Genomic DNA, 13497 nt, shown 5'->3' on the forward strand with positions numbered 1-13497 from the left:
AATAATATATATATATATATATATATATATATATATATATATATATATATATATGTATGTATATATATATATATATATATATATATATATATATATATATATATATATATATATGTATATATATATATATATATATATATATATATATATATATATATATATATATGTATATATATATATATATATGTATACTATACTGTACTGTACAGTCCCAAAACAACCAAAACAACATGATTGTTGCAGTGTACCAGGAACAGACAGTCCTGTGCTTGTTCGACCCAACCATCCCTTCCCATCCTCCTCCCTATGCAGACTTTAAAGTGACATAACTTAAGCTTCTCAGCAGGCTTTATTTTGAAAGTCTCACAGAGTGTTGCAAATGTATTATTGCTAAGTTGACAGCAGAGCCTTACACCTGCAAAACTGATGCTAGAGGAGTAGGTTGAGTATCAATAGTTTAAAGCTTAAGGGTACTGACCAAGCTGCTCTATTTGACTATTTGGGAGTGAAAACATGTCGGTCTATTGCAGCTTTAAGGTAAAATATGGCAAGAAATGTTATCTTAAATCATCCAAAAAATAAACTAACTTTCTCAAAAAACATATGAAGAAACAACAGTGTAGATGTCTATGTTGCAGAGATGTCTACTGAAGTTAGCATACCCCAGCTGTCCTTTCTCATAATACCACTTTGTACATCAAGAGGGATAGTCTGATAGCCCCTGTAGTTTCAGCTGGGGCATGTATGTGAGCAGCAAGTTTATAACCTCTATCAGCTTTTGGTGTAATAAATAAAAATAAAAACTCACATAATGTCAAGAAAGGAAACATTTTTACACCTATTTTCCCTACGAAATAGTGAAACAAGCTACAACCATACACCTTCTGAATTCAAGTTTCTTTCTTTTTCACTAATAGGGGCACTTAGCATCAGGGTTAACTAGGCCAACTAGCCAACGGCAGCTGGACGCGACAGCCAATGATACCTAGCAAAGAGCAGCAGTTGTCGGTTCCTCTGGTGTTATGCTAACCCCTATATTTTCAGAGCTTTCTTCGAATTACGGTCGTATCATATTTTTACAATTACACTTTTAAATGCCATACAGTCATTCCAACCACTAGCTCCATGTGATATAATGTATTATTGACGTTCGCCTCAATCACCACTCAGCTGCACCTTGAAACAGAGGATGATTTCTTTCAGCTGGTTAGTTCATTTCCAGGGAGCTGTTGTTAATGGACTGGCTTATAGTGTGTTACAGCTTATTGTTTCAGCTCAGCTGCTTTATTCATTTCCCTTCAGGTTTAGCTTAATGAACTGGCAGTGACAGTCTGGGCTGATAGCTCTTTTGTTCGATGATCTGTTAAGCTGATTTCAGTCAGAGCAGGAAGCGTGCTGTGCAGGGAGTGTGGCTGAGTGTTTGGCTGTATATGTGTTTTTGTAGACCTACATGTGCAAAAGCATTTTTGTGTGTATAGTCATGTGTGAGTGTGAGGATACATGCGTCACCAGACCATGCACACTGGCTATGACTTTACATAATGTTCATGCTAACACTAGAAAACAATCTGTAGAGCAGGCCAGTAATGTGACTACCATGTTGATTTAATTCATATATTTTAGCTGAGTCTGTTTAAAAAAACAGTGATAGAGTGTATCAGGTGGATGCTTACTATCATTCATAGTTTGTCTTCTGACTGCAAAGACTGAGATGGTTGTTGAAGAGTGAAGTAGCATTTGTATTGCTGCATTGTCTACACATATATTTTGAATATTGGACAACAGTGTTTCAATGGTTCTTGGATTACATTTAGTTGAGGTCAGAAGAAAGGAGGCCGAGGTTGAAGATGAGAGGTTTTCTCCTGGCAGTGTTGACAAGACAGGGTGCTGAGCCACAGTCATTTGAGGTTCCACAAGACATTCTTTCACTCCACTACTTTTTTCTAACTGCTGTTATTGGCTGCAGTCTCAGACCTCTGGCTAGAGTTTGGAGACTAACATAGGCTACATCGTAAATCACTCAAATTGTGGCAGACTAGATAGACACTCAACAGTTCTTCTGAATTCTAATGGCTCTTTGCAAATAATTTGTGTCAAAATGGATGTATGGAAATTGAGGAGTCAAATGTGGCTGGGCGTCATTCCCAAAGTTTCATTGTGCTGATTTGTTTTGAAGCAGCTGGCAGGTGTTGAGAGGTTTCAACAGTTAGCAGATAATAGAAGTTGTGCTAAACTGTAATTTACTATAAAACTGACTAAGTATTTTTAAGCGTTTATGTCTGTCTGGTGGTTCTCTGTTTAAGGATCTAGTTCAGCACCTGCACTGTCATGCGTGTTACCTTCAATGCCTCACTTATGCCATATAAGAGATTTTTTCCTGACTAGCCCCCTTTTTGCACCCACTGTCCACAGTGGCTGGTCTGCTCTTCTTTCCAACGGTGCTGTCCACAGCACGTTATCTTGACCACTGATGGCCAGATAATAAATCCTTATCTTTTTGATAGTCTTCTGACCATTCCTTTTTCATCATTACCAGGCCAAAATTAGAATTTTAGTGAGTTTTCCATTTTGGGCACTTTACCCACCCTAAGCTTAAATTTCAACTTTACACATTACATGACAACAACTCTTACTAGGAAGGTCATAAAACCAACAAGTGTACCAAAATCAAAGGAAGAAAATGGTTTTCCACTATAAACCTTGGAAAATAACTGCACTGAGCACTTTCTGGCCACACTTCCAGCGTGACCAAGAGCGGGTGGTGCTTCTGCTCTAGCAAGAGAGGAAGAGAGCAGGGATAAGAGCTTAGCTAACCCACCTTGGACCTAACGGCTAAATTTCACCAGATACCTGTCCGGTCCGGCTCTGCTCCACCACGGCAGCGGAGGTGATAGGTTTCACTCTAGTCTATGTGTTCACTTCCACTGGCTTCGCTGCGTTGCGTATCTGCTCCGGATGCCAGAGCACGGCGCAGCAATTCAGCCGAATTCAGCACAGAGCAGACAGGAAGTCACACACCGAAACAACAACATAACATCTGTTTAATTTTCAAAATAAAACACTCTTCTTCTAATCCTTCGGTTGGGAACACTTCGTGTTGTTGTGTTTATAACACATACCTATAACTGCGGTCGCACGTGATTATGTAATTATCGCGAGCACTCCTCGATCTCGCAACTCAAGCTGTCTGGCAGTGCTGCGCCATGCCGGACTCAAAATGCAGCCGGTGGGGGTTGCCAGACGACGGATGACGGAGCAAAACCGTACCGGAGCCGGAACGCAACGCACATGTATCCAGTGGAATCTTAGAGTAAGGCTGCTCCACTACCCAGCCCACTCATGACTAATGTCTGGTTGCAAGAATATGAAATGGACGAAATGTGACTAACCCAGCAACAGGAAATCAGAGACCGTTGTGGCCTCATCTTTACAGAGACCTAGCTCCACCTCAAAATCCCAGATCATGCACCCAACAGGTGGACCATTTTCCACAATGACAGAATAAAGTTGAGGGCAGGTGAACTCTCAAACGCAGCCAAAGATGATGGACAATGTTTCACAGATGTAGATGTTGAACGCGTCCTTCCATCCATCCATCCATCCATCCATCCATCAATCAATCTCATTCTTGTGAAAGCGATATCTCTGGAACACCTTGAGGCAGTTTTGTTTCATGCCACTTATATTCCAGGCCTGCTAAGAGCATGTGTTTCTTAGTAATCCAGATCAAATTACTCTGGAGTGAAAGGGGACCAGGTGGCATGTTGAGACATTTTCAGACCACAAAATGCCAGTCTTTATAAATTTGTCAAGAAATGTTAATATTAACACCAGCATTAATGTGTTTCAACAAAGTACAGTCATATAAATGAGTTTTTTACAGCTCAAAAAAACATTCTTATTAGCAGCTTCAGCAAATGCCACAGTAAACTAAAGGTGTGCCATGATGTCAACGGAAAGTTTTGTAATTAACCGCTCACTCCTGTGTCACACAGTATGTTATTACAATTTGTTGCTGCAACATACTACTGTCTCCTCAAGGATCAACCAGTTTCCATAATATGTCACTAAGCTTAGGTTTGCAATTATTTCTGCACTTTTGCTGGGCTGTAGAGGACAAAACAGCAGCAATACTGCAGTTTGTGTTTTGTTTAAAAGACACTGGAGCAGTATGGAGAGGTCCCATCCTCTGCTGGAAGATGATCTCTCGTAACATCAGGGCCTTCATTTTATTCAGAAACAGGCGTAAGAATAAAGATTTTTAAAAAACATCAACACAAGTTTAAGAAATGTGTGCAGGTGAACTTGTAGACCCAGTGGTGGTCACAGTGATCTTAAAGAGCTCTCTGTATGCGTTCTGTAACCATGGTGACCATTTACCAGGTCAAAAAGACTGGTCAGCTTTAATAATATCCCAATTAGGACAAGAGGCAGAGAGACAGTTTGAGGGTCTTGAAGAGGCGTTATTCAAACTAATTAGTTTCTATTCATGCTGTTCAACTCTGTGACTTAAAGAATGAAGTGGCTCTCGGGGTTTCTGTGCAACAGTCTTGTGTAAGTATCTTCATGAGTACCGTGTGGAAACCGAAGCCCAGCTCCTTGATACTCTTTTTGTTCTTCGAGTGGCAATCCTTCATATTCTGTCTAGAGAATGCAGTGTTTTCAAGCTTCAGGTTGAACTCCAAGCTGAAGGGTGCTTGTTGTAAGAGTGAGTGAAATAGTGGCTTCTTGTGGACTACCTTTAGTGACTGACTCTGAAGGCTAGGCCACTTGAGGTAAAAAGCGTAAAAAGTGTAAAGAGTAGAGATTTATCAGTCAATTTGTAGCCACTAGAGAGCAGACGAATTGGAATACAAGATGACAGACATACAGCCCATATTACGTGAGTTAAAAATGGCAGTTGCAAACAAGTGTCTAAATGAGACTACAGAGGTTGTCGGGGACATTAAATGTCATCACAGCAAACACAGAGACTCATCTACTCACTAGTCCGTCTTTACAGGTCAACTTTAGTCACAAACTATTCTAACTCTAACTTAACAACTTGTACATTGATCAGTTTATAGAAAATGTGTATTGTAATTGTGTATTAAGACGCTTAGTAGTGGTGACGTTTAAGTCATGTGACGATGATGTAGTCTGTTTATAGCCTAACATTAGGTTTTTCATTTATGCAAAATTCATTAAAGTGGTGTTCATCTGTGAAGATTATCTTGCTGAACAAAATGTATGTAAGTATCATAAACTTGTTTTAACCACAGAGTTTGTTTTGTACAATATTCAAAAGTCCCATTAAAAAATCCCATAGGCTTTCTGTTGAGGGAACCATGGTAATGCTAACTTCAGGGTTGGTAGTTTCTTTCGGCCACCAATCAAACATTTTCCAACAAACACAGACAAACAGATATTTGTTTGGTGTTCCATGTCTGTCTGTCTATTTTGGAGAATGTTTGTAGATGTTTGGTTAGATTCTAAATATTCAAGCTTTGTTTGTACACTTGTAGTACCATAATATCCTTAGCAACACAACTACAAAGCTGGAACTAACATCACTGCTACCAAGCAAAGTTCTGGAAAATGTCTCCAAGTTTATTAAGAAGGCACAAGCATCACAACACACTAAAGGTAAAGAACGGCAGACATGAAAATTCCAGACACAACAGACACATCAAAGCAACTCGCATATAATAGAAGCTCTCACCTGGAGAAATAAGGACATCAACAATACAGCACATCCGAACATACAAGAGAAGTGGATGAAACACTTGCTCACCCAACCGGAGAAGGATGTCCCTGCCAAGAGACTGAACTTTCCAGAACAGATACCGGTAGTATATCTCGTCACAGCGATTATTAATAAATAATCAAACTAATTGAATTGCGTTGCATCATTCATTTGCATTGTCCAATCCCATCATATCGCATCATATCGCTCTGTGTTGAATCACATTGTGTTGAATCGCACTGCATCATGATTGAGGTATGAATCATATCATACCGCATCTGTAGTTGCTGCATATGTATCTTTAATGCATCGGATCATTGACAGTGTATCAAGGTGCATATCGTATTGGCCTCACACCAGAGATACCCAAACCCTACTCTCCAAGGCTGTTTCTCCCTCCTTGCTGTGCTCTGAGTGTTAGTTCCTTTTATCTCTCTCTTCCTCTACTAACTCACACATACACACATGCATACGTTCGGGTAAATGCACACACAGAATCTCATGAGCGGTTTGTTGGAAACTAATTATTAACGACCCCGCTATTATATCAGACACATGTTGTGGTAGCACCTACAGGAGTCCAGCTCTGTCCAAACCACACTGTGATTAAAGGCACATGTTAGGTCGACAATGACACTGTTCCACCATTGTTTGTTCAGGCCTCGCACGGTCACCTCCATTGACCAACCCATCTTGAACACTCTGTGATGTCATCTTCCATGAGATCGCTTCAGCCATCTTGGCTCATGCTCTCTCTCTACATGTCCACCATCTTGTCTCTCTCTCTCCCTCTTTGTCTCTCTGACTCACACACACACATACACACAAGCACTGTGATTATTCATGCATATGCTTTGTGGTAACAGCTGGTTGTGATGGTCAGTGCTCGGATTCATTTCCTTTACTGTTTCTTTAATTCTAAATATTTTCACAAATATTTACATTTAAAGTGAACCCTTCTTTTGAGACTGTATTCCAGTCTGGTTATTGGTTACTATTACTATTAGTAATTATCAATTTCTAATAACCACACCTGCCCTACCTTTGTACCCCAACAATTACCTTCACAGGAACTGCTCCTAGCCACTGGTTCAGGTATGTGGACGACACCTGAGTCAAAATCAGAACAAGGGAAGTGGAAGCCTTCACAGAACATATAAATGCTGTGGACAATAACATCAAGTTCACACTGGAAGATGTTGGAGGAGACAGTCTGCCCTTGTTGGACTGTGCAGTACATACTGAAGAAGACAGAAGCCTCAACATTGAGCTGTACAGAGAACCTACACACACAGATCAGTACTTGCTGTTTGACTCTCATCACCCACTGGAGCACAAGCTGGGGGTCATCAGAACCTTAAACCATCAGGCTGAGACTGTGCCCACAAAGACAGAGAGGAAGGAGAAGGAACAGAGGCACATCAGGGGAGCACTAAAACCTGTGGTGACCCAAACTGGACCTTTATCATAACCTCTAAAAGATCCAGAGCAGACAGAGAGGAGGAGACGAGAAAACTTAACAATATCATCATTCCTTATGTCGCTGGAACATCTGAGAAACTCAGGAGGATCTTCAATAAACATCATATCCTGGTTCACTTCAAACCCACCAACACACTGAGGCAGAAACTTGTCCATCCTAAGGACAAATCACCCAGGCATAAACAGAGTAATGGAGTTTATGCTGTTCAGTGCAGCCAGGACTGCACAGATTTGTACATTGGGGAGACAAAACAACCTCTCCATAAACAGGAGGGCCAACTCCTCAGGTCAAGACTCTGCTGTCCACTTACATCTGAAGGAGACAAATCATTCCTTTGAGGACAACAATGTAAACATCTTGTCCAGAGAAGACAGATGGTTTGAAAGAGGAGTAACAGAATCCATCTATGTCAAACTGGAACGACCGTCTTTGAACAGAGGAGGTGGCCTACAACATTACTTATCACCCACCTACAATGCTGTTCTGAGTTCTCTCCCCAGACAGCTTAACAACCATTCACACCTGGGCTCACCGAGCCCTAACATCCCACATGAAGACCAGTTGGGTCAACAACCCACAAGTGACCCTAAAGACTCTGAAACTCAGAGCTCGCATGTGTCCTTAACAACTCTGAAAGATCACTCCCACACAGAGGTTAAAAGCCTGCAACTCCCCTCCAGTTAGTTAGAGCAGAAGAAGCCTCTTGGATGAGAGTGGAAACGTCTTTAAGAAACCGAAACAAGTCCAGTTGCCGACGATACAGCACTTAGAATTACCATGACCTGGATGACAGAGAACCTTCATCAACACAGCTACACAGCAACGTTACTATTTGATGCTTTAAAAGTGGTGCAATCTTGTCCAACAGTCTGAGGTGCTGCTCTGGTGCCTCTATTACATGACCAGATCTGTCATAATTTTCCAGCTTTCGACAAAGATGATCTCCCTTATACTATCTTCTTAATAACCACTGTGTACTCTATATTTTCTTACCATATGTCCAATATTTTTTGTGAGTCTTCATACTTACAAAATAGAGAGACACAGTGTCTCTAAATTACAACAGATATAAACTTTTCTGCTCCATTTTGAGGTCATTTTGAAATCATCTATTGGACCTGTTAAGTTTAGTCAACTGATTTGTTTGGATTTGTTTGATCAGTCTACTGTGGGCAGTTAGTTTTAAAAGACAACTGCCAACATTAGAATAGTCCTTGTTGTTAGACAATGTTTGATTGGTGTGTCATGGGCTATACCTCAGCCACAATCAAAAACTACTTGTGTTTATTCTATGACATTTCTGCACTGATGCACTGAAAGCATTTGACGCTCATGGTTTGAAGCCCATCTATTGTTTTGAATGGCCGAACGCGCATCAAAAGCATTATGAGGCGTGTCAAACTGCCTTGATGCTTGTACTCGACCTCATTTTGAAGCATCAAACATGCACCCAGTAACCAGTGAGAGCTGAAAGGGGGAGGGAATATAAGGAGAGAGGGAGAGAGAGCGAGAGATATCATAGCTGAGGTGCTGTGCACTGCTGTGCCCCATTTGGACACACTGCTGTAAAATCTCTCCTGTGAAAGCTTATCCCAGTTCTTTAATACTGAGATAAATGTCAAAATTTTTCAGATCAATGTAAAGACAGAGGTAGAGTTTTTTTGATTTTAGGTGTGACACTGCATGTGTCTATGTATGTGCGCACATGGTCCTTGGGCACAACTGAGATCACTATTGAGGAATACTACTACATATAAATAGTGACTTTTCCCCAAAACACTGCTGACTCTGTGGTGTTGGCATTTAAAATCCGATGGCAGTAGTGCACCATAGGAACATTAAATAATGTAGTACTTCAATTGAAGTGTACTAATTAACGCTTTTGGTGTGTGTGGGCCTTAAAACACCATTTACACTCGGTAGTCCAGTGACACAACTGAACAGGTTTTGTTTTTGTAGCTGGTGAAAATCTACCAGAAATCTTTCTGTAAAATAAAATCATGAAAGATCTAATCAGTCAGTCTTTATGTGTATAGTGCCAATTTTCAACAAAAGGTATCTCATGACACTTTCCAATTGGAGCAGCTCCAGACCATACTCTCTAATTATTTTATTTATAGAGACCCAACATTTCCTCCATGAGCAAGTACATGTGGGGTATAGAGACTAATTCACATTTGGCTTTAGTTTTGTTATACATTCAACCAGTACCAGAGACATTCTTACCTACAGAAATGTTTAGAATGGTTGAGATTATGGCAACAAGATAATTGTACAAATGGTGGGACAGAAAAAGACCTAATATGAAGACTTACCCCCAGATTCCACTGGGCCCTTCTGAACTGCGTTACAGCCGTTAGAGACAATGCTCATGTTTCCACAGACTGCGCTACAGCTTGCTTAACCAGCCTCCCAGAAGCGGCTCTCTGTGAAGAATACCAAGTCCATTTTTCACAGAAGCAGACAGCAGCCACGTCAGTCTGCTCAGAGCAGATCGAGCCAGACAGGAAGTCAGACAGCGGAACAGCATAGGGCATCTGGTCAATTTTCAAAATAAACACCCTTTTCAGACTTGGGATCTACAGCACAACAAAGTCAGAAATATTAACAATAAATACTCTGAAAACAGACAAATACGTAGCCTACTAGAGGCACAGAAATCAAGGAGAAATGATGAAATAAACAAAATCTGCAACAACATCCGGCACGCATGATGCTCTGCTTCTGAAATGGTCCCACAGGGATATGAAGCCAAAACAGTGATGCACACACCAGGTAACACTGGGTTACACTTATTAGTAGATGGTGAACTGGCAGTAGGGACATTATTGTCAAATGTAAACACATTCACATTTTATTGAATGCAACATCATAACTCAGGAAACAAGGACAACCTGTAGAAATATATTTTATTATTATTTTAAGTACTATTTCTTCTACCTCAGTGTTATTTATAGCTGCCTCTGCAGTCATTTGCATTGGTGCTGCTTGCCTTGACAAAAACACAAATAGTGCTATGCCATTGACCACAGTACTCTTCTCTATGCTCATTACATCTGGTCTTGATTCACTTTGTCTCTGTCTGACTCTTCTCTGTTCTGCTCTTTCTGAAGCTCTTTGAGATCACAGTGCCGATCACCCAAGGCACCAAGCCAGTGACCATCAGTGTGGCCAATCACACCCAGTGCAGCTGTCTGTCCAAACTGGACGTCTACAAACAAGTCCACAGCATCATCAGGAGAGCCCTCTGAGTAAGCACTCACACTCACTGCATTGCATCACACACACACACACACACACACACACACACACACACACACACACACACACACACACACACACATTGGTCAGATTATCTCTTTATTAACTTCACAGTGCCACTCTCTGACAGTCAGAATTTCAAGGAAGTGGTTCATGATGTATTTTTTGGCCTATGTCCTTTGAAAACAGAAAGATGCCTGTGTGTAATAATTTTTCAAAAACAGATTCAAGCAGACCAATCAGATGCTGTTAATATAAAGGTTAGGAGTAGCACAATTATCCAAATCCTCAATTCGATTTGATTTTCGATTTTAAGGTCATGAATCGATTCGATTCTCAATCTTTTTTCTTTTTTTTTCTTTGAGCACAGATAGCTATGCCTGCTACATTAGCTCGACAGATAGACAACAGTTTCCCAAGTGAATGAATGAAGCTTGAATTCCTTTCCAAACCTTTACTCAGGAAGTACTGTAAAACTAGGCAAACAAAGGAACAAATCTCAGTATTCTACATTCAGTTACGAACGTGTTTCAAGAGCAATACTGTTACATTGCCAGTTAAAACATATAGCGACAAATGCGCCAGCTTAATGCTAACTCATATGGGAAATTACATTGCGATGCTAGCGGTTAGCGTATACGAACGAAATACACATTTCAGCGAACCTGGGTTCATTAACAAAGGTTTTCATCACCAGTAACTTTAGTATTCAATGACAAGACAACTGTATCAAAGAATACTTACAGTCAAATGTATTTTCTGGGCCAAACAATATCATGTGAGATAACTTCACCATGCCTTTCATTAACTACTGAAACACTGACGGTACAAATAAACATTATGATGGAGTTACCACTAGATGTCGCTCCAGATAACAACAGGACGTCACAGTGATATAATCTCCATTATTTGTTTGCAATGTACCACACTTAGGCCTTATTGTCAAATTTAAATAACTTATTAACAATATAAATGTTAAAATAACTTGATTCACGGGTCAACTGAAACTAACTGTAAACAAAAGAAGAAAAGTCATAGCGGGTACCTGCCATCTAGTGACTCTTTTTTGTAACTGCAATGTGCACTCACAGCAGATGTCATTCAAGTTCACAACAAAACATCCAATCCAATATGTGGTATCTCTCTCACATCTCTCTCTCTAAAATATTATACTCGTCATTCATTTATTGAGGAAAATTATCCAATATTGCATATCTGGGAGTGGCAAAAGTATGTGAACCTTTGCTTTCAGTATCTGGTGTGACCCCCTTGTGCAGCAATAACTGCAACTTAACGTTTCCGATAACTGTTGATTAGTCCTGCACATCGGATTGGGAAATTTAGCCCATTCCTCCATACAGAAAAGCTTCAACTCTGGGATGTTAGTGGGTTTCCTCACATGAACTGCTTGCTTCAGGTCCTTCCACAACATTTCGATTGGATTAAGGTCAGGACTTTGACATGGCCATACCAAAACATTAACTTTATTCTTCTTTAACCATTCTATGGTTGATCGACTTGCATGCTTAGGGTCGTTGTCTTGCCCTAAGCACACAAGTTGTTCAGCCCACATTTCTCTTGAGATTCAGTGCACGGACCGATGTCCTGACAATTTCCTTTAGAATTTGCTGGTATATTTCAGAATTCATTGTTCCATCAATGATGGCAAGCCATCCTGGCCCAGATGCAGCAAAACAGGCCCAAACCACGATACTACCACCACCATGTTTCACAGATGGGATAAGGTTCTTATGCTGTACTGCAGTGTTTTCCTTTCTCCCAACATAGCGCTTCTCATTTAAGCCAAAAAGTTCTATTTTGGTCTCACAAAACATTTTTCCAATAGCCTTCTGGCTTGTCCACGTGATCTTTAGCAAACTGTAGACGGGCAGCAATGTTCTTTTTGGAGAGCATTGGCTTTCTCCTTGCAACCCTGCCATGCACACCATTGTTGTTCAGTGTTCTCCTGACGGTGGACTCATGAACATTAATATTAGCCAATGTGAGAGAGACCTTTAGAAGTTACCTTGGGGTCCTTTGTGACGTCACCGACGATTATACGTCTTGCTCTTGGAGTGATCTTTGTTGGTCGACTACTGCTGGGGAGGGTAACAATGGTCTTGAATTTCCTCCATTTGTACACAATCTGTCTGACTGTGGATTGGTGGAGTCCAAACTCTTTAGAGATGGTTTTGTAACCTTTTCCGGCCTGATGAGCATCAACAACTCTTGTTCTGAGGTCCTCAGAAATCTCCTTTGTTTGTGCCATGATACACTTTCACAAATGTGTTGTGAAGATCAGCCTTTGATATATCCCTGTTCTTTAAAACTATAGTTGGTAATCCTGTTCAGAAACACTTTTTGTTATACTGGGTGAAATGGTCCTTCCATCCTGAGAGTAGTCAATACATAATGTGTTCAGAAAAAGGAACGAAAAACATCAGACCTCTGTGGCAGCTGCAGGCCTGTAAAAACTCTGACCAATCCCTGCCATTCGGTCCGAGTGGAAAGAACCAATCAGATGCCTTCATGTCTCGTCCTGCCCACGCCCCCCTCTGTCCCTCCCTCCTCCCTGCGTGCACTCATCACATGTCACCGTTGTCGGAACTATTCAGCACACTCCATACCGAGTTAGCAGGAGAGAACAATGGCAGCCAGTAGTAGCACTTCCAGCGTTACTTGTAACGGCTCGCCCCGCTGAACAGGCTAAGAAAAGAAAGCCGGAGGCAGAAAAGGCTGCAATGAAAAAGGCTTTGGATAAAGCCAGAGGGAAAACCAGAGTCAACATCAGCTTTTGAACGGTGGGGACAACTGAGGGAGCTGAAGGGCCTAAGAAGTGATGCAGAGGTTGCTGTCTTTCTGTTGGACAGGTAATTCTTTGTTTTGCTTCAGGGGGATTTGTTATTTCCATGAAATATGTAACGTTAGCCAACTTAGCTACTTTTGTGGCTCATATTAGCCCAATGCTAACATTAGCTTCTCTGTCAGTGTAAGCCAGTAACGTTACAGGTCGTCGGTACATACTGCT

General features: G+C 40.9%; 1 protein-coding gene across 1 annotated transcript in view; it reads left to right on the plus strand.

The window, feature by feature from the left end:
* The window catches only part of vegfc (vascular endothelial growth factor c), a 92277-nt gene that overhangs the window by 50290 nt on the left and 28490 nt on the right, over nucleotides 1-13497 (plus strand). Inside the window, 1 exon segment of the mRNA XM_073478418.1 lies at nucleotides 10322-10459. Coding sequence (XP_073334519.1) covers nucleotides 10322-10459 — 138 coding nt within the window.

The sequence above is a fragment of the Pagrus major genome, chromosome 1 (genome assembly GCF_040436345.1).
Source record: "Pagrus major chromosome 1, Pma_NU_1.0".
NCBI classification, from domain to species: domain Eukaryota; kingdom Metazoa; phylum Chordata; class Actinopteri; order Spariformes; family Sparidae; genus Pagrus; species Pagrus major.